The 22,238-nt window shown below is 42.5% G+C and overlaps 1 protein-coding gene across 1 annotated transcript in view; it reads left to right on the top strand.

Annotated features, from left to right (window-relative positions):
• The window catches only part of cramp1 (cramped chromatin regulator homolog 1), a 51,898-nt gene extending 33,030 nt beyond the window's left edge, over positions 1-18,868 (top strand). The window contains 5 exon segments of the mRNA XM_064988904.1: positions 5,754-5,920; positions 6,138-6,330; positions 6,448-6,612; positions 10,974-11,119; positions 17,050-18,868. Coding sequence (XP_064844976.1) covers positions 5,754-5,920; positions 6,138-6,330; positions 6,448-6,612; positions 10,974-11,119; positions 17,050-17,163 — 785 coding nt within the window. The 3' untranslated portion in view covers positions 17,164-18,868.
• Positions 18,869-22,238: the final 3,370 nt, after the last annotated feature.

The following is a 22,238-nucleotide window of genomic DNA, read 5'->3' as shown; positions in this document are numbered from 1 at the left end:
CTTTTTGTAATCCGTGATTGACTGTAGACCCTGCCACAATACCTCGTGTCTGAGCCGTTGAATTGAGATTCTACTTTGTCTCTATACTGACGCTTAGCTAGTTTGATTGCCTTGCGGAGGGAATAGCTGCACTGTTTGTATTCGGTCATGTTTCCGGTCACCTTGCCCTGATTGAAAGCAGTAGTTCACGCTTTCAGTTTCACGCGAATGCTGCCATCAATCCATGGTTTCTGGTTTGGGAATATTTTAATCGTTGCTATGGGAACAACATCTTCAACGCACGTTCTAATGAACTCGCACACCGAATCAGCGTATTCGTCAATGTTGTCTGACTCAATACGAAACATATCCCAGTCCACGTGATGGAAGCAGTCTTGGAGTGTGGAATCAGATTGGTCAGACCAGCGTTGGACAGACCTCAGCGTGGGAGCTTCTTGTTTTAGTTTCTGTCTGTAGGCAGGGATCAACAAAATGGAGTCGTGGTCAGCTTTTCCAAAAGGGAGGCGGGGCAGGGCCTTATATGTGTCGCGGAAGTTAGAATAGCAATGATCCAAGGTTTTGCCAGCCCTGGTTGCGCAATCGATATGCTGATACAATTTAGGGAGTCTTGTTTACAGATTAGCCTTGTTAAAATCCCCAGCTACAATGAATGCAGCCTCAGGATGTATGGATTCCAGTTTGCAAAGAGTTAAATAAAGTTTGTTCACAGCCATCGATGTGTCTGCTTGGGGGGGGGAATATATACAGCTGTGATTATAATCGAAGAGAATTCCCTTGGTATATAATGCGGTCGACATTTGATTGTGAGGAATTCTAAATCAGGTGAACAGAAGGATTTGAGTTCCTGTATGTTTTTGTGATCACACCACGTCTCGTTAGCCATAAGGCATACGCCCCCGCCCCTCTTCTTACCAGAAAGGTGTTTGTTTCTGTCGGTGCAATGCGTGGAGAAACCAGCTGGCTGCACCGACTCCGATAGCGTCTCTCCAGTGAGCTATGTTTCCGTGAAGCAAAGAACGTTAGTCTCTGTCCCTCTGGAATGCTACCCTTGCTCGGATTTCATCAACCTTGTTGTCAAGAGACTGGACATTGGCGAGAAGTATACTTGGGAGTGGTGCACGATGTGCCCGTCTCCGGAGTCTGACCAGAGGATCGCTACGTTTCCCTCTTTCACGAAGTTGTTTTTTGGGTCGCCGGCTGGGATCCTTTCCGTTGTCCTGGGTGATAGGCAGAACACAGGATCCGCTTCTCGAAAGTCATATTCTTGGTCGTACTGATGGTGAGTTGACGCTGCTCTTATATTCAGTAGTTTTTCTCGACTGTATGTAATGAAACCTAAGATGACCTGGGGTACTAATGTAAGAACTAACACGTAAAAAAAACAAAAAACTGCATAGTTTCCTCGGAACGCGAAGCGAGGCGGCCATCTCTGTCGGCGCCGGAAGTGTGATCTCTTGGTTGGCGCTGCAGTTTGATTGTGTGTGCAATGCTACAGAAGTCTTGTGTATATTTCATCTCGTTTAGTTTGTAGAGTGTTTAACTTCTTACGGCTGAAATCCCACTAACGGGATTGATATGACAACAGCCAGTGAAAGTGCAGGGCGCCAAATTCAAAACAGAAATCTCATAATTAAAATTCCTCAAACATACACGTATTTTACACAATTTTAAAGATAAACTTGTTGTTAATCCCACCACAGTGTTGATTTCAAAAAGGCTTTACGACGAAAGCACACCAAATGATTGTTAGGTCTGCACCTAGTCACAGAAAAACCCAGCCACTTTTCCAGCCGAAGAGAGGAGTCACAAAAAAACCCAGCCACTTTTCCAGCCGAAGAGAGGAGTCACAAAAAGCAGTAACCGAGAGAAAATGAATCACTAACCTTTGATCTTCATCAGATGACACTCATAGGACTTCATGTTACACAATGTTTTGTTCGGTAAAGTGCATATTTATATCCAAGAATCTACCTTCGGTAATGTTTTGTTTCAAAAACATCCAGTGATTTTGCAGAGAGCCACATCAATTTACTGAAATACTCATTATAAACATTGATAAAAGATACAAGTGTTATAGATTCACTTCTCCTTAATGCAACCGCTGTGTCAGATTTCAAAAAAGCTTTACAGAAAAAGCACACCATGCAATAATCTGAGTACGGCGCTCAGACAAAAAAACAAGCCATACAGATACCCGCCATGTTGTGGAGTCAACAGAAGTCAGAAATAGCATTATAAATATTCAATTACCTTTGATCTTCATCAGAATGCACTCCCAGGAATCCCAGTTCCACAATAAATGTTTGATTTGTTCGAAGTCCATCATTTATGTCCAAATACCTCCTTTGTGTTTGCGCGTTTAGTACACAAATCCGAACTCGGGAGGTGTGGGCAAGTCCAGGTGAAAGTTCAGACGAGAAGTCATATTGCAGTTCATAGAAACATGTCAAACGATGTATAGAATCAGTCTTTAGGATGTTTTTATCATAAATCTTCAATGTTTCAACTGGACAATTCCTTTGACTTTAGAAATGCAATGGAACGCAGCTACCTCTGATGGGAGCATGCCTGACTGAGCTCATGGCCTTCAGGCAGACCCCTTACTCAATCAGCTCTTATTTTCTCCTCCTTCACAGTAGAAATCTGAAACAAGGTTCTAAATACTGTTGACATCTAGTGGAAGCCTTAGGAAGTGCAATCGGACAAAATTTACACTATCTTGGATAGGCAAAGAGTTGAAAAACTACAAACGTCAGATTTCCCAATTCCTGGTTGAATTTTTTTCTCAGGTTTTTGCCTGCCATATGCGTTCTGTTTTACTCACAGACATCATTCAAACTGTTTTAGAAACTTCCGTGTGTTCTATTCAAATCTACTGATAATATGCATATCTTAGCTTCTGGGCCTGAGTAGCAGGCAGTTTACTCTGGGCACCTTATTCATCCAAGCTACTCAATACTGCCCCCCCAGCCGTAAGAAGTTAACACAATCATCGGTGTGACCGCTCTAGGTCGTGGTTGTTATCGTTTGGGACCGCACTGGTTATGGATCGCATAGATTAGTAGCAACATTGTTGCTAAGCTTTCACATACAAACCATCAGACGGACAGACAACTTCAGGCTTGCAGTTGAACTAACAGCTAAGATCTCTCCTGCGCTCTCTTTCTCTTACCTCGGTATTGTTCCATTGCTTTACACTGCAGCAGACTTTCTATTTTTCCCATGCTCTTCCCGTTGATGTTCATTGTCGGACTATTATTGCCATGTCAGAAGTATTTGGGTTGACATTTTAGCTAAAGGGGAGGTTGCTTGCAAGTCTGTGTATTGTTATTTGAACTGTATTGAAGTGGTGTGGTACTAATGATATGTGGCCGAGAAGATTTTGGACATTTTAAGGCCTTTGTTTTGTAAATGAACACACCCACATTCATAGCCTCTGCACTCATCCACTGGGACGTAATAGAGATTATTGCAAATCCTCAAATGTTGATTCTTGTAAATTGTTTCTATGAAATTGCCGTTCAATTGCTCTGCCATTATTATTGTTATTATTATTTATTATTATTATTATTATTATTATGAGGTATTATTGGTGGGGTTACCCCTGTGCTGTGACATGGGTTTTCTATTGTGTGTCTTAGCCAGTAAAGATATTATATATCTGCAAACAGGCTACACTCTAGGCAGTCTCTTCTGCTGATGTGTATGGGTCTGGTAGTGGTACTTTCTCGATCCTACTCTTTTCCTTTCAGGAGGATTAATACCCACCTGGTGCCCGAACAAAATCATTATCTTTACACATCTCGAACAATACCGCTACAACCTGACAAATGCTCTTGTGGAAGAAAGTCCCCTCAGCAATGTTCCAATATCTAGTGGAAAACCTTCCCCAGAAGAGTGGAGGTTGTTATAGTCACAAAGGGGGGACCACCTCTATATTAATGCCCATGAATTAGGAATGATATGTTTGACGAGCAGGTGTTCACATGCTTTGGTCATGTAGAGTATATTGCAATAAATGTGATCATACTTGGTTATTTCATTAACTTCATGCGACGAGCAATCCCGGATCCGGGATCCTGTTTATAGCCTCAAGCTCATTAGCATAACGCAACGTTAACTATTCATGAAAATCTCAAATGAAATAAATATATTTGCTCTCAAGCTTAGACTTTTGTTAACAACACTGTCATCTCAGATTTTCAAAATATGCTTTTCAACCATAGCTAAACAAGCATTTGTGTAAGAGTATTGATAGCTAGCATAGCTATAAGCCTAGAATTCAGCCAGCAACATTTTCACAAAAAGAAAAGCATTCAAATAAAATAATTTACCTTTGAAGAACTTCAGATGTTTTCAATGAGGAGACACTCAGTTACATAGCAAATGTTCAGTTTTTCCTGAAAGATTCTTTGTGTAGGACAAATCGCTCCGTTTTGTTCACGTTTGGCTACGAAAAAAACCTGTATCCAGTTATAGCCTCAAGCTCATTAGCATAACGTAACGTTAACTATTTATGAAAATCGCAAATGAAATGAAATAAATGTGCTAGCTCTCAAGCTTAGCCTTTTCTTAACAACACTGTCATCTCAGATCTCAAAATATGCTTTTGAACCATAGCAAAACACGCATTTGTGTAAGAGTATTGATAGCTAGCGTAGCATTTAGCGTAGCATTTAGTGGGCAACGTTTTCACAAAAACCAGAAAAGCATTCAAATAAAATCATTTACCTTTTGTAGAACTTTGGATGTTTTCAATGAGGAGACTCTCAGTTACATAGCAAATGTTCAGTTTTTCCTGAAAGATTCTTTGTGTAGGAGAAAAATGCTCCGTTTTGTACATCACTTTTGGCTACCAAAACAAACCGAAAATTCAGTCACCAAAACGCCGAACTTTTTTCCAAATTAACTCCATAATATCGACTGAAACGTGGCAAACGTTGTTTAGAATCAATCCTCAAGGTGTTTTTTCACATATCTCTTCATTGATATATCGTTCGTGGAAGCCTGCTTTCTTCTCTGAATTCCATGGAAAAATACTTGCAGCTGAGGTTTGCGCACCAATTTCGGCGCAGGACACCGGGCAGACACCTGGTAAATGTGGTCTCTTATGGTCAATCTTCCAATGATATGCCTACAAATACGTCACAATGCTGCAGACACCTTGGGGAAACGGCAGAAATTGTGAGCTCATTCCTGTCACATTCACAGCCATATAAGGAGACATTGGAAAACAGCACTTCAAAAATTTTGCTCATTTCCTGTTTGAAGTTTCATCTTGGTTTCACCTGTAGCATCAGTGCTGTGGCACTCACAGATAATATCTTTGCAGTTTTGGAAACGTCAGTGTTTTCTTTCCAAAGCTGTCAATTATATGCATAGTCGCATCTTTTTGTGACAAAATATTGCGCTTAAAACGGGCACGTTTTTTTATCCAATAATGAAATAGCGCCCCCATAGCTTCAAGAGGTTAACAAATGTGTGAGAAATTCTCGCACTGTGGAGCCCTGTCCACCCACCAACATGGCTGGTGAAATAGTCCTCTTTACCCGCCAATGCCAAAATCTACTCTAATTTGACAGGTGGTGGGTGTTCGGTTTAGGCCCTGGTCATGTTTTATTTTTCTTGTTTTTCACCTTTTAGTCCATCTTCTATTTTAAGGCCCATCTTGGCCAGGCCCACTGATGCTGGAAATTAGCGCACTCAGACTCTTGACAATTTAACGGGTGATGATTCTATGTTTTTCCATCCAGGTGCCATTGACCTGGCAGCCAAGTCAGCAGGCATCATCCCAGGCAGCCCCTGTCGAGAGCTGGAGGCCCCCAGTCCAGACGGAAGGCCCATCTCAACCTCTCACCCTGGAGTGGTGTATGCTGGTCCTGGTCCTCCCCAGCCACAGCTCCTCCAGCAGGCCTCTGAGGTGAGTGGAACACTGAAAGAACGGAAAGAGAAACGGTCATATGGAGAGATCTAAAAGATAATGTAACCTATCTCTACCTGGGTCGTGTTCAAAAGGCCAGACACTGTTTTGAACAAGGGAGGTGCTACAGGAACTTGTCCAATATGAGCACAGATTTTCATATATTTTTACACATTAATTCTAACCCTGTATCTTTCTTTCCCTAACCCTCCACCAGGTTTCGCTGCAGAACGGCCTCCCCCCTCCGTCTCCAGGAGTAGCAGGTGACTCGCTCCTCTCCCCGCCCAGTGTGGCTTCTCTGCTGGACATCTCTCTCCCGGGACCCCCAGAGGAAGCGATGGCTCCTGGAGGGCCACAAACACACATCAGTGACTCAATCATTGAGCTGGCCATCAACTCGGCACACTACGGTAAGTGAAGGGGGCGTTGTTAGAGGAGCGTGTGCTTCTAAAATAAGATTTTGTACTGTTTTTGTAGTGTAGCCTGATCTGTTTACATCTCTCTCTCGTGCTGTCGCTCTCTCTCAGGTGATGAAGCATCCCTCTCTCCTGCCAAGCTGAATGGTAGTGAGTGCTCTAAGCTCCTACCCTGTACCTCAGTCAGCCCCTCCAGAGGCTGGATCCCTTCCCCCAGCCACGACCCTCAGTGGTACCCCAACGACTCGACTGACTCTTCATTTGGCTGCCTGCTTTGTAAGACGGACACACATACTTTTATATGTACAGTGGGGCAAAAAAGTATTTAGTCAGCCACCAATTGTGCAAGTTCTCCCACTTAAAAAGATGAGGCCTGTAATTTTAATCATAGGTACACTTCAACTATGACAGACAAAATGAGGAGAAAAAATCCTGAAAATCACATTGTAGGATTTTTTAAAAGAATTTATTTGCAAATTATGGTGGAAAATAAGTATTTGGTCACCTACAAACAAGCAAGATTTCTGGCTCTCACAGACCTGTATAACTTCTTTAAGAGGCTCTTCTGTCCTCCACTCGTTACCTGTATTAATGGCACCTGTTTGAACTTGTTATCAGTATAAAAGACACCTGTCCACAACTTCCAACAGTCACACTCCAAACTCCACTATGTCCAAGACCAAAGAGCTGTCAAAGGACACCAGAAACAAAATTGTAGACCTGCACCAGGCTGGGAAGACTGAATCTGCAATAGGTAAGTAGCTTGGTTTGAAGAAATAAACTGTGGGAGCAATTATTAGGAAATGGAAGACATACAAGACCACTGATAATCTCCCTCGATCTGGGGCTCCATGCAAGATCTCACCCCTTGGGGTCAAAATGATCACAAGAACGGTGAGCAAAAATCCCAGAACCACACGGGGGGGACCTAGTGAATGACCTGCAGAGAGCTGGGACCAAAGTAACAAAGCCTACCATCAGTAACACACTACGCCGCCAGGGACTCATCCTGCCGTGCCAGACGTGTCCCTCTGCTTAAGCTAGTACATGTCCAGGCCCGTCTGAAGTTTGCTAGAGAGCATTTGGATGATCCAGAAGATTGTTAGAATGTCATATGGTCAGATGAAACCAAAATATAACTTTTTGGTACAAACTCAACTCGCTGTGTTTGGAGGACAAAGAATGCGGAGTTACATCCAAAGAACACCATACCTACTGTGAAGCATGGGGGGTGGAAACATCATGCTTTGGGGCTGTTTTTCTGCAAAGGGACCAGGACGACTGGTCCGTGTAAAGGAAAGAATGAATGGGGCCATGTATCGTTAGATTTTGAGTGAAAACCTCCCATCAGCAAGGGCATTGAAGATGAAACGTGGCTGGGTCTTTCAGCATGACCATGATCCCAAACACACCGCCCGGGCAATGGAGTGGCTTCGTAAGAAGCATTTCAAGGTCCTGGAGTGGCCTAGCCAGTCTCCAGATCTCAACCCCATAGAAAATCTTTGGAGGGAGTTGAAGAACTTTTGTTATTGACCAAATACTTATTTTACACCATAATTTGCAAATAAATTCATTAAAAATCCTACAATGTGATTTTCTGGATTTTTTTTTATTTTTATTTTGTCTGTCATAGTTGAAGTGTACCTATGATGAAAATGACAGGCCTCATCTTTTTAAGTGGGAGAACCTAAACAATTGGTGGCTGTATGTATATGTACAGTTGTGTTTATTTATATGAATGTACAGTTGAAGTCGGAAGTTTACATACTGTTGGAGGTTGGAGGCATTAAAACTAGTTTTTCAACCACTCCACAAATTTCTTGATAACAAACTATAGGTTTGGCAAGTCGGTTAGGACATCTGCTTGGTGCATGTAACACAAGTAATTTTCCCAACAATTGTTTAGACAGATAATTTCACTTATAATTCACTGCATCACAATTCCAGTGGGTTAGAAGTTTACATATACTAAAAAACAGCTTGAACATTACAGAAAATTATGTCATGGCTTTAGAAGCTTCTGATAGGCTAATTGACATCATTTGAGTCAATTGGAGGTGTACCTGTGGATGTATTTCAAGGCCAACCTTCATGCCTCTGCTTGACATCATGGGAAAATCAAAAGAAATCAGTCAAGACCTCAGAAAAAACAATTGTAGACCTCCAAGTCTGGTTCATCTTTGGGAGCAATTTCCAGACTCCTGAAGGTACCTTGTTCATCTGTACAAACAACAATACACAAGTATAAACACCATGGGATCAGGCAGCCATCATACCGCTCAGGAAGGAGACGCGTTCCGTCTCCTAGAGATTAATGTACTTTGGTGCGAAAAGTGCAAATCAATCGCAGAACAGCAAAGGACCTAGTGTGGTTGGACTATTTCAGTTTGTCCATGATGTGTACGCCAAGGAACTTAACTTTCCACCTTCTCCACTACTGTCCCGTCAATGTGGATAGGGGGGTGCTCCCTCTGCTGTTTCCTGAAGTCCACGATCATCTCCTTTGTTTTGTTGACGTTGAGTGTGAGGTTGTTTTCCTGACGCCACACTCCGAGGGCCATCACCCCTCCCTGCAGGCCGTCTCGTTGTTGTTGGTAATCAAGCCTACCACTGTAGTGTCGTCTGCACACTTGATGATTGAGTTGGTGGTGTTCATGGCCACGCAGTCATGGGTGAACTGGGAGTACAGGAGCGGGCTGAGAACACACACTTTTGGGGGTCTCCAGTGTTGAGGATCAGCGGGGTGTAGATGTTGTTTCCTACCCTCACCACCTGGGGTGGCCCGTCAAAGTCCAGGACCCAGTTGCACAGGGCGGGTTGAGACCCAGGGTGTCAAATATAATGACAAGTTTGGAGGGCACTAAATGCTGAGCTGTAGTCGATGAACAGCATTCTTAAATAGGTATTCCTCTTGTCCAGATGGGTTCGGGCAGTGTGATTAAGTCATCTGGACCGATTGGGGCGTTATGTAAATTGGAGTGGGTCTAGGGTGTCAGGTATGGTGGAGGTGATATGATCCTTAACTAGTTTCTCAAAGGACTTCATGATGAGGGAAGTGAGTGCTACGGGGCGGTAGTCGTTCAGCTCAGTTAGCTTAGTTTTCTTGGGAACAGGAACAAGGGTGGCCCTCTTGAAGCATGAGGGACCAGCAGAATGGGATATGGATTGATTGAATATGTCCGTAAACACACCAGCCAGCTGGTCTGTGGACACGGCTAGGGATGCTGTCTGGGCTGGTTGCCCTGCGAGGGTTAACACGTTTAAATGTTTTACTCATGTTGGCTCTGGTGAAGGAGAGAACGCAGGTTTTGGTTATGGGCCGTGTCGGTGGCACTGTATTGTCCTCAAAGCGAGCAAAGAAGTTGTTTAGTTTGTCTGAGAGCAAGACATCGGGGTCCGCGACGGGGCTGGTTTTCGTTTTGTAGTCCGTGATTGACTGTAGACCTTGCCACATTCCTCTCGTGTCTGAGCCGTTGAATTGCGACTACTTTGTCTCTATACTGACGCTTAGCTTGTTTGATTGCCTTGCAGAGGGAATAGCTACACTGTTTGTATTCGGTCATGTTTCCGGTCATCTTGCCCTGATTTAAAAGCAGTGGATCGCTCTTTTAATTTTGTGCGAATGCTGCCATCAATCCACGGTTGGGGAAGGTTTTAATAGTTGCTGTTGGTACAACATCACCGATGCACTTGCAAGTAAACTCAATCACCGAATCAGTGTATACATCGTTGTTCAACGCTATCCGGAACATACCCCAGTCCATGTGATCGAAACGTGGAATCAGTTTGGTCGGACCAGCGTTGAACAGACCTGAGCATGGGCGTTTCCTGTTTTAGTTTCTGTCTATAGGCTGGGAGCAACAAAATTGAGTCGTGGTCAGATTTGCCGAAAGGAGGGCGGCGGATGGCTTTGTATGTGTCGCAGAAGTTGGTAACAATCAATGATCCAGAATTTTCCCAGTCCGGGTCGCGCATTCAGTATGCTGATAAAATTTAGTGAGTCTTGTTTTCAGATTAAACTTGTTAAAATCCCCAGCTACAATAAATGCAGCCCCAGGATATGTGGTTTCCAGTTTTACAGAGTCCAATGTTCTTTCTGGGCCGTCGAGGTGTCTGCTTGGGGGGGAGATGTACAGGACTGTGATAATAATCGGAGAGAATTATCTTGGTAGATAATGCGGTCGGCATTTGATTGTAAGGAAATACTAATTGAGTTTATGTAAACTTCTGACCCACTGGGAATGTGATGAAATAAATAAGTTTAAATAAAAAATTCTCTACTATTATGCTGACATTTCACATTCTTAAAATTAAGTGGTGATCCCAACTGACCTAACACAGACAATTTTTACTAGGATTACATTTCAGGAATTGTGAAAAACTGAGTTTAAATGTATTTGGTTGGTGTATGTATAAACTTTCTACTTCAACTGCATGAATCCAGACACACGTACAGTATATACGCACACGCAGCCATTATCACCAGTCTCTGGCAATGATGATTTTCTATTGAACTGAACCTGATGATGAAGCCAATTGAAGCAGGATTACTCTGAGCCCAGAAGCATTAGCTCAACTGAGATTGTCTTGAATTATGTTGTCTCAATTTTAACTCACTAACCCCCCCCCCCCAACAGCGAGCCTGGTGTCCCCTGATAAGGGCAGACGAAGCTCCCTGACTCCCTCTGGTCCCTCCAGTGGAACAGCCCTCCTCGGACCCAGATTTCTGGACTGCAACTCCCATGATTCCTTTCAGTCCCGCGGCCTGCCAGACGTAGCGGAGGTAAGACCACCCCAGTAGGAAGCATATTACTACATCCCTCCCTTGCACGATTTTAACCTTTTTTGTTTCTTTACAGTTTAAATCTAATGTATTTGTCACATGCGCCAAATACAACAGGTGTAGACCTTATCGTGAAATGCTTACTTACAAGCCCTTAACCAACACTCGTTTTAAGAAAAATATTTACTAAATAAAATAAAAGAACAACAATAAAATAACAAGAATGAGGCTTTATACAGGGGGTACCAAGTCAACGTGAGGGGGTACAGGTTAGTCGAAGACACACCTACTCATTCCAGGGTTTTTCTTTATTTTTACTATTTTCTACATTGTAGAATAATAGTGAAAACATCAACACTTGATATAACACATATTGAATCATGTAGAAACCAAAAAAGTATTAAACAAATCAAAATATAGTTCAGGTTCTTCAAATAGCCACCCTTTGCCTTGATGACAGCTTTGAACTCTCTTGGCATTCTTTCAACCAGCTTCACCTGGAATGCTTTTCCAACCATCTTGAAGGAGTTCCCACATGCTGAGCACTTGTTGGCTGCTTTTCATTCACTCTGCGGTCCAACTCACCCAAATCATCTCAGTTGCGTTGAGGTCCGGTGATTGTGGTGGCCAGGTCATCTGATGCAGGACTCCATCACTCTCCTTGGTCAAATAGCCCTTACACAGCCTGGAGGTGTGTTGCGTCAGTGTCCTGTTGAAAAACAAATGATAGTCCCACTAAGCGCAAACCAGTTGGGATGGCGTATCGCTGCAGAAGGCTGTGGTAGCCTTGCTGGTTAAGTGTGCCTTGAATTCTAAATAAATGACAGACAGTGTCACCAGCAAAGCACCATCACACAACCTCCATGCTTCACAGTGGGAACCGCACATCCGGAGATCATCCGTTCACCTACTCTGCGTCTAACAAAGACACGGTGGTTGGAACGAAAAATCTCAAATTTAGACTCCTCAGACCAAAGGACAGATTTCCACTGGTCTAATGTCCATTGTGTTTCTTGGCCCAAGCAAGTCTCTAATTCCTATTGGTGTTGTTCAGTAGTGGTTTCTTTGTGGGAATTTGACAATGAAGGCCTGACTCATGCATTCTCCTCTGAACAGTTGATGTCTGTTACTTGAACTCGGAAGCATTTATTTGGACTGCAATTGCTGAGGCTGGGTTATCTCTAATGAACTTATCCTCGGCAGCAGAAGTAACTCTGGCTGCTCCTTTCATGTGGTGGTCCTCATGAGAGCCAGTTTCCTCAGCACATGATGGTTTTTGCTTCTGCACTTGAAGAAACGTTCAAAGTTCCTGAATTTTTCCACATTGACTGACCTTTGTCTTAAAGTAATGATGGACTGTCAATTCTTGCCATAATATGGACTTAGCCTATTTGGTAAAAGACCATCTTCTATACACCACCCCTACCTTGTCACAACACAACTGATTGGCTCAAACACATTAAGAAGTAAAGAAATTCCACAAAATAACTTTTAACAAGGCACACCTGTTAATTGAAATGCATTCCAGGTAACTACCTCATAAAGCTGGTTGAGAGAATGCCAAGAGTGTGCAAAGCTGTCATCACACAAAGGGTGGCTGTTTTTGAAGAATATAAAATGTGTTTTGATTTGTTAACACTTTGGGTTATTACATGATTCCATTTGTGTCATAGTTTTGATGTATTCACTATTATTCTACAATGTAGAAAAGAGTAAAAAAAATAAAGAACTCTGGAATGAGTAGGCGTGTCCAAACCTTTGACTGGTGCTGTACATGTAGGTAGGGTTAAAGTGACTTGTTAATAGATCATAAATATAGAGTAGTGGCAACGTTAAAAAAAATGTGGGGTCAATGCAAATAGTTCAGGAAACCATTTGAGTAGATGTTCAGTAGTCTCATGGCTTGGGGGTAGAAGCTGTTTGGACCCAGACTTGGTGCTCCGGTACCGCTTGCCGTGCAGGAGCAGAGAGAGCAGTCTGACTAGGGTGGCTGGAGTCTTCGGCAATTTTTATGTCCATCCTCTGACACCTCCTGGTATAGAGTTCCTAGATGGCAGGAAACTTTTCCCCAAAGATGTATTGGGTCGTACACACTACCCTTTGTAGCACCTTGCGGTCAGTGGCCGAGCACTTACCGGGGATGCAACCGGTCAGGATGCTCTCAATGGTGCAGCTGAATAACTTTTTGAGGATCTGAGGACCCATTTCTAATCTTTAAAGTCTCCTGAGGGGGAATGGGCGTTTTCGTGCCCTCTTCACAACTGTCTTGAAGTGTGTGGACAAGGGCTGGGCTATATTGCCAAAATATATCGTGTATGGTATTTTTCTAATTTGACAGTATGTTTTTGATTTAATAAAAGTGTGGCCACACACACATTTATTTCAGTGGAGCTTTCTCCATTCTGTTTTATACTGCTCAATTCAACCAAAAATTTCCTGCATTTCCATCAATTTCTGCATTTCTTGCACTCGAGGTCATTGCCATGATATATGGGCAAAAAAACTAGGCCTTAATTTTCCCAAATGTTGCAATTGCGATTTTAGATAAACACTTGGGTGAACTTTTGGAATCATGGAAATGTTTATTCTAATTCTATAGTTAGAATATAAATAATAGGGGGCACTTTGAATGCAGTGTTTGACATGACAACGAATGAAAATGCCATGGACAAGTTAATGTGACAGGGTAGGATCCGAAGTGATGTTCCGTGGACCCTATAATCTTTGGCTACATTAAATCTTTATTCATGTAGCCAACATATTCATGTTTCGCCTATTCCTCATTGATTTAGAAGATAATGTTACACAAACAACATGCTGATTTAGGCCTCCACCAACACTGGTATCAGGCTGTATTAGCCAGCTACATTTGCTCTGACTCAGTACTTTTATTAGCTTAGCTAGCCAGCTAACTAGCGATTAGCATTAGTGGCTAACACAAACTAATATTGGTATTATAGAACACTTGTGGATTTATATTAAGATTAAATTGAAAACAACATTGTTGCATGTGCTGCATTGACCATGCAGACTGAGCGAATGTGTCTCGTGGTCAAGTGACAACAAATGCGCTCTTTGAGTGACTGGTTGGGACTAGGTCTGTGTGGAAAGCGGCATGGAAAGAGAGCGGAGAGGGATGCCTCAAGTTGCGGCATAAACCTATACAAATGGACGTTACACACGCCGTATCACATTTAACAAACCAAACATTCAAATACCGTTAGAGATGGTAAAGTAAAAACCCAAACCGGTCTGTGCATCAATAACGGTATATAGAAAAATACAGTATACTGCCCAGCCCTAGTTTGGACCATGATAGTTTTATTGGTGATGTGGACAGAAGCTCTCAACCTGCTCCACTACAGCCCCATTGATGAGAATTGGGGGCATGCTCGGCCTCCTTTTCCTGTAGTCCATGATCATCTCCTTTTGTCTTGATCACGTTGAGGGAGAGATTTTGCCACACTACCAGGTCTCTGACCACCTCCCTATAGGCTGTTTCATTATTGTCGGTGATCAGGCAAGCTTAATGATGGTGTTGGAGTTGTGCTTGGCCACGCAGTCATGGGTGAACAGGGAGTGCAGTAGGGGACTAAGCACCACTCCTGAGGGGCCCACATGTTAAGGATCGGCATGGCAGATGTTGTTGCCTAACCTTACCACGGCCCTTCAGGAAGTCCAGGATCCAGTTCCAGAGGGAGGTGTTTAGTGGAGAGGTCGACCGATTATGATTTTTCGGTGCCGATACCGATTATTGGAGGACCCAAAAAAAAGCGGTTGCTGATTAATCTTCTGTTTTTGTTTTTTTATTTGTAATAATGACAATTACAACAATACTGAATGAACACTTATTTTAACTTAATATAATACATCAATAAAATCAATTTAGCCTCAAATAATGAAACATGTTCAATTTGGTTTAAATAATGCAAAAAAAAAGTGTTGGGGAAGAAGGTAAAAGTGCACTAATGTTTAAGTTCCTTGCTCAGAACATGAGAACAAATGAAAGCTGGTGGTTCCTTTTAACATGAGTCTTCAATATTCCCAGGTAAGAAGTTTTAGGTTGTAAGAATTATAGGACTATTTCTCTCTCTACCATTTGCATTTCATATACCTTTGACTATTGGATGTTCTTATAGGCACTTTAGTATTGCCAGTGTAACAGTATAGCTTCCGTCCCTCTCCTCGCTCCTACCTGGTCTCGAACCAGGAACACATTGACAACAGCCACCCTTGAAGCAGCGTTACCCATGCAGAGCAAAGGGAATAACCACCAAGTCTCAGAGCGAGTAACGTTTGAAAAGCTATTAGCGCGCACCCTGCTAACTAGCTAGCCATTTCACATCGGTTACACCAGCCTAATCTCAGGAGTTGATGGGCTTGAAGTCATGAACAGCGCAATGCTTGAAGCACAGCAAAGAACTGCTGGCAAAACGCACAAAAGTGCTGTTTGAATGAATGCTTACAAACCTGCTGGTGCCTACCATCGCTCAGTCAGACTGCTCTATCAAATTATAGACTTAGTTATAACATAATAACACACAGAAATACGAGCCTTGGGTCATTAATATGGTCGAATCCGGAAACTATCATCTCGAAAACAAGACTTTTTTTCTTTCAATTAAATACGGAAACGTTACGTATTTTTATCTAATATTTCTTTTACCTTGCACAACATTCAATGTTATGTCATAATTACGTACAATTCTGGTAAAGTAGGAGGCCCAAACTGTTGCATATACCCTGACTCTGAGTGCAATGAACGCAAGAGAAGTGACACAATTTCACCTGGTTAATATTGCCTCCTAACCTGGATTTCTTTTAGCTAAATATGCAGGTTAAAAAATATATACTTCTGTGTGTTGATTTTAAGGCATTGATGTTTATGGTTAGGTACACATTGGAGCAAGGACATTCCTTTTTTTGTGAATACGCACCGCATCGATTATATGCAACGCAGGACACGCTAGATAAACTAGTAACAATGTGAAGTTAACTAGTGATTATGATTGTTTTTTATAACATAAGTTGTTAATGCTCGCTAGCAACTTACCTTGGCTTACTACATTCGCATAACTGGCAGGCTCCTCGTGGAGTGCAATGAGGCAGGTGGTTAGCGCATTGGACTCGTTAACTGTAAGGTTGCAAGATGGAATCCCTGAGCTGACAAGGTAAAAATCTGTCGTTCTGCCCCTGAAAGAGGCAGTTAACCCACCGTTACTAGGCCGTCATTGAAAATAAGAATGTCATTAACTGACTTGCCTAGTTAAATAAAGTTGTAAAACAAAAATATTTAAAAAATATATAAATTGTTTTGAAAACTTGAAATCGGCTCTAATTAATCGGCCGACCTCTAGTTTAGTCCCAGGGTCTTAGCTTATTGATGAGCTTTGAGGGCACTGATGTTGAACGCTGAGCTGCAGTCAATGAACAGCGTTCTCTGTTGTGAGCCATGACCATCCTTTTCATAGCATTTCATGGCTACTGACATGAGTGCTACGGGTCAGTAGTCATTTAGGCAGGTTACCTTGGTGTTCTTGAGCACAGGGACTGCTTGAAACACAGGTTGAAAATGTCAGTGAAGACACTTGTGAATGTTGACCTGTTTAAAGGTCTTACTCACATCGGCTACGGCGAGTGTGATCAGTCGTCCGGAACAGCGGGTGCTCTCATGCATGCTTCAGTGTTTGTTGCTTGCCTCAAAGAGTGCAAGTCACTTATCTCGTCTGGTATGCTTGTGTCACTGGGCATGTTGTTTAGAGTTTGAATCCATTATATTGCAGTATTTATTTTTAATAACAAATTCATTATTTTTCGGCATGTTTATCAAAAACAAGATTCAAATGTTGGTCACTCCCTTGTCAAAACTCTGGAAGCATGTTCTTCAGCCATTCAGTGACTATCTAATATGTGGTTCTTCATCCCTGCAGGTAGACACACAGCTGGCCTGCATGATGAGTGAGAGCAGCGTGGATTACATCGCCCGCTTCAACGATTTGGCACAGGAGCTGGCAGTCACAGAGCCACACCTCACACCCTCATAAATTTGAAATAATCTGGGGCAGGGTTTAGGATCTGTCTTGTCACAGAGTTGCCCCTCCCACTCCTTCAGAAGTGCAAGGATTTTGGGGGTGGAGAGACACTCCTTCACTCCTTTATAGTTTGTGAAAGAAAGTGCAATAACCAAGGCCATTGGTCTGAACAGAAGAAGCACTCAGATCTACCTTGGCACAGTCCAACTGGAACAGGTTTAAACTCTTTGATGGTTTCTTCTGGTTCTGAAGGCCTGTGGACCGGTTTTAACTGGTTCTGATTGGTTTGGAATCGATTTCAACTGATTCTGATGGGTTCCATCTGGCTTGTTTGTTTGGACCATTCTGTCTGTTCTGCCTAGCGAGCCACCCTTTTAAAAAAACAAAAAAACAAAAAACAAAATATGAATCCCGTTTACAAAACACAACCTCATGTAAAGAAAAAAACAATGCCATATATGAACAAAAGACGGGGTTTGTCCTTGTCCTCTTGTCTCCCTCTTCCCTCTGAGAAATATCAAACCGAAGACATTTGAATGCAAAATGTAAATGTCAGACAAACTTGAAAATAACTACTGATGAACTTCTGAACTGCTGGTAGCGTGTCCTTCTCCGTCTTGTCAGTTTAATACGTCCACGTGAACTAACACCACTTAATAATTTAATCTGTTGAAACTGAACAAGCCATATGAGTGGAACTGATATGAATTTGTATCCCAGGCCAAGCATTCGTGTCCCTCCCTCCATATCAATGCAAAAAAGTTTGACACTCCACTTGAACATCTACTCCAACTCACCCTGTGTTTTCTTCTCAACCAATGCTTTTAAACTTCCTAAAAGCTCATTTCAGTTTTCTGTAGCAAAGTGTTTTGTAACTTTTGCGCCTTACTTGGATGCAACCCTTGTGTGCTTTTGTTTAACACCACACGGCACTCTATCCTATGTTGCCTGGTTGTTTGTCAGTCGAGGGGTGTATTTGAGGTCCCCAGCTGACTAAAGGATCAATCATATTATGAGGGTTTTTAGACACAAATATGGTCACGCTCCAGGATGACTAAATTGGAGATGTTGAATTGCATCAACCAATGTTTGTATCATCAACTATGCAGTCCGGCATCAGATTACTACGCTCAAGTTCATGCCTGACTACATTGCAGCAAATGCCAGAAATTATGAGGCTTGTTTCCAGGACTATCTGTGTCCAAAATGGCACCCTATTTCCTATATAGTGCGCTGCTTTTGACCAGCCTATAGGGCCCAGGTCAAAAGGAGTATGCTATGTAGGGAGTAGGTTGCCAATTCGGACACACCCAATGCCTAGATGTCAGCTAAGCATTTTGATGAGTAATCACATTGACACAATGTTCAAATACTAAATGTCATATTTTTATTTTAACACACTAAAATAAATGTTCAAGCTACAAATGTGGATTATGTCTAAAGACTTCTGTAGCAGATGTCTTTTAAATTGGGGCATGGAGTCCTTTCTCTTTGTAACTTTAATCTATAACAATTCCAGTATTCACTGCGCTTTTGTAACATAATACTGTAAATGATTCTTATTTGGACTATTTATTGTAAACCGGTTGAGAAACAATTGTTTTAAAATGAGCTATGTAATATTTTTGCATTGTAATTTCAGAAAAATACCATAATATATCAGCAGTAATATTGGAGTGTTTAACAATGTTTAATAAAAAATTGGGCCCATACAAAATTAGTCGTCATTAGTTACTTGAGCCACAAAGTCAGTGTGATATTGTGCGTTTTATGGTTCGCGGGCAATGACCAATCAGATGAGGTGGTGTGCGTATGCCAACCGGCTTGCGGGGGAGACGAGAGCCATGCATTTCTTTTATCTAGTGTTGCATCAATGATTAATTTTTTTATTAGCTATAATAAAACCAACAAAATGAAAAGGGTAATTCAAAGTCCGCTTGCAAGCTTATGTTTTCTCGTACTCCTGGTTACTTTTCTTAACCCAAAATAGGTATACTTCAATATCGGTATTTTTAAAATGGCATGTAGACAAAACAAATTGACATCTTGATTTTAGATTTATTTTAGCCACTTAACGTTGCCTTGCAGTTTTTGGTATATTGTACCAGTTTCCATTTGTATAAAGGCATGGAATATGGCAAAACACTTTCATAATTAGACTTACATGGCACTTTTCTAGACACAATCTCTTTACAGTGTAAGGGGTACAGCGGAGCTCAGGTCCTCACTAGTATATACAACCTTATGTTATACGAGAGAAATTGTATTTAGGTAGCTAGGGCTGATGGTGAGGACTTGTGAAGAGCAGAATCAACAACCTCTGCATAATCGAAGGTGTTAAGTTCAGTTAGCTATATTGTTATCTGAAAAGAACAAGTGGTCTGGCTTTGGCCCAAAGTGAGAGCAGGTCCGCCGGAGCCATTGAGACAGATGCCGGTCTGCATAGCTGAAAACAGAAAAATCTGAGCCTTTTGGGTGAAACACTGGGGTAAATGCTGTATGGAAATGTGCAATTACAAAAATAATAGTAATTATTAGCCCATCCATGCTCTTCAGAGGACGAAAGTTTTTTTTTTTTTACTCAACTTTACTGTGTGTCTGAAGGTCAACAGATGAGCCTCCCGCTCTTTTCTATTCCATCAGTGTCACTCAGAGGTGTGGTTATTTCACAAGCAGAATCAATGGCAGAAATTGCCCTGACATTACCTAGTTGCTACAACGCGGTAAGTTGTTTATATTCACTTAGCTTCCACATGGGTGAGACATTCTACACATACAGTGCATTTGGAAAGTATTCAGACCCCTTCCCTTTCTCCACATTTTGTTACATTACAGCCTTATTCTAACGTATTAAATTGTTTTTTTGCTCAATCTACACACTACCCCATAATGACAAAGCAAAAACACGTTTAGACATTTTTTGCAAATTACATAAGTATTCACACCCTTTGCTATGAGACTCAATTGAGCTCAGGTGCATCCTGTTTCAATTGATCATCTTTAAGATGTTTCCACAACTTGATTGGAGTCCAGCTGTGGTAAATTCAATTGATTGGAAATTATTTGGAAAGGCACACACCTGTCTATACAAGGTCCCACAGTTGACAATGCATGTCAGAGCAAAAACCAAGCCATGAGGTCAAAGGAATTGTCCGTAGAGCTCCGAGACAGGATTGTGTCGAGGCACATAGAGGTGACCAAGAACCCAAGGGTCACTGACAGAGCTCCAGAGTTCCTCTGTGGAGATGGTTGTCCTTTTGGAAGGTTCTCCCATCTCTACTGCAGTCCACCAATAATGTTCTTATGGTAGAGTGGCCAGACAAAAGCCACTACTCAGTAAAAGGCACATGATAGCCCGCTTGAAGTTTGCCAAAGGGCACCTAAAGGACTCTGTCTATGAGAAACAAAATTCTCTGGTCTGCGAAACCAAGATTGAACTCTGGCCTGAATGCCAAGCGTCACTTTCTGGAGGAAACCTTGCACCATCCCCACGGTGAATCGTGGTGGCAGCATCCTGCTGTGGGGATGTTTTTCAGCAGCAGGGACTGGGAGACTAGTCAGAATCGAGGAATAGATGAACAGCGCAAAGAACAGAGATCCTTGATAACTTGCTCAGGACCTCAGACTGGGGTGAAGGTTCACCTTCCAACAGGTCAAGTCTCTGAATGTCCTTGAGTGGCCCGGACTTGAACCCAATCAACCACCTCTGGAGAGACCTGAAAAAAGCTGTGCAGCGACGCTCCCCATCCAACTTGACAGAGCTTGAGAGGCTCTGTAGAGAAGAATGGGAGAAGCTCCCTAAATACAGGTGTGCCATGCTTGTAGAGTCATACCCAAGACTCTAGGCTGTAATCGCTGCCGAAGGTGATTCAACAAAGTACTGCGTAAAGGGTCTGAATACTTAAGTAAATGTGATATCAGTTTAAATGTAAATGTGCAAATATTTCAAAACTATTTTTTCCCTTGTCGTTATGGGGTGATGTGTGTCGATAGAGAGAAAAAAACATTCAATCCATTTTAGAGAATGGTGATGCTGGAGAGACCGATGAGTAATAGGAAAGTCTAGTGCGGGGTGAGTTGGGCTAGCAACTCTGCGAGGCAGCAACCCCAAGCAAGCCAAAAGGAACCATACCCCCAGGGCCTTCCGAGAGGGGTTTAGGTGGACGGATAACACTAACGACAAGGCTTGTAGAAAGTGTGTAACAAGATGCCCCTGCATAAAACTGTAGGAACAAAAGAACTACAAATCCACCAAACGAAGGCGACGTGCTGACCTGAGCCAACAAAGCAGCAGTGCACAGACTTGGTATCTGGTGAGACGCAGGAGGTTTCGAGTCAGGAAACGCACCACAGTGCTGAAGACCGCAGCTGAAAAACTTGGAGGCTGCCACGCCACCACGCAGGAGAAAGTCAGAGACCCCAGAGGATGTGGAACCCAGAGCAAGGAATGTCAAGTGGCCACAGATTAACAACAAAGCAGTATGGCAACAGCTAGATGATGACATGGACAACATCTTCGAAATAACACTTTTGGGAAATGTGGAGAAGCCATTCACTTCCCTGTCCAAGCTTGTGCAGTGAAAGATTTGACAATGAAGAGGCCAAGAGAGCAACGGACAACCCAACAGACAAAGTGGAGGTTTTAAGGCTTTGCAAAGAACTGCAGTCACTCGTAAAGTGCTTCAGGGAGGGAGATGCCACACAACACAAAGCGCGAAAGGAACTGCAGGACACAGAGTAACCGTGAAGTCACTCCTGAATGCGGAAAGGGCAAGAACAAGGAGACGGGAGACAGCAAAGGAGAGGGCCAAGTTTATCTCCAACCCCTTCCACTTAATTTCATTTACACTGGAAGGGGAGAGATCTGGCAGTCTTCAGGCAATTAAGGTGGAGATGGAAAGAACTAACCTTTTGGACCGTGCCTGAGAATCGACCAACCCGAGTTCCAACATGGAGGGAAGTCGTGGTGAAAAAGGCCAGAGCAAGATCGGTGCCTGGTCCAAATGGATTTCCATACAATATCTACAAAATGTACCCTAAACTCCTATGCAGGCTATGGAAGAAATGAAACTCACTTGCCTAGTTAA

The sequence above is a fragment of the Oncorhynchus masou genome, chromosome 15 (genome assembly GCF_036934945.1).
Source record: "Oncorhynchus masou masou isolate Uvic2021 chromosome 15, UVic_Omas_1.1, whole genome shotgun sequence".
Taxonomy (NCBI): Eukaryota; Metazoa; Chordata; class Actinopteri; order Salmoniformes; family Salmonidae; genus Oncorhynchus; species Oncorhynchus masou.
This window is presented reverse-complemented; position numbering and strand designations above follow the sequence as displayed.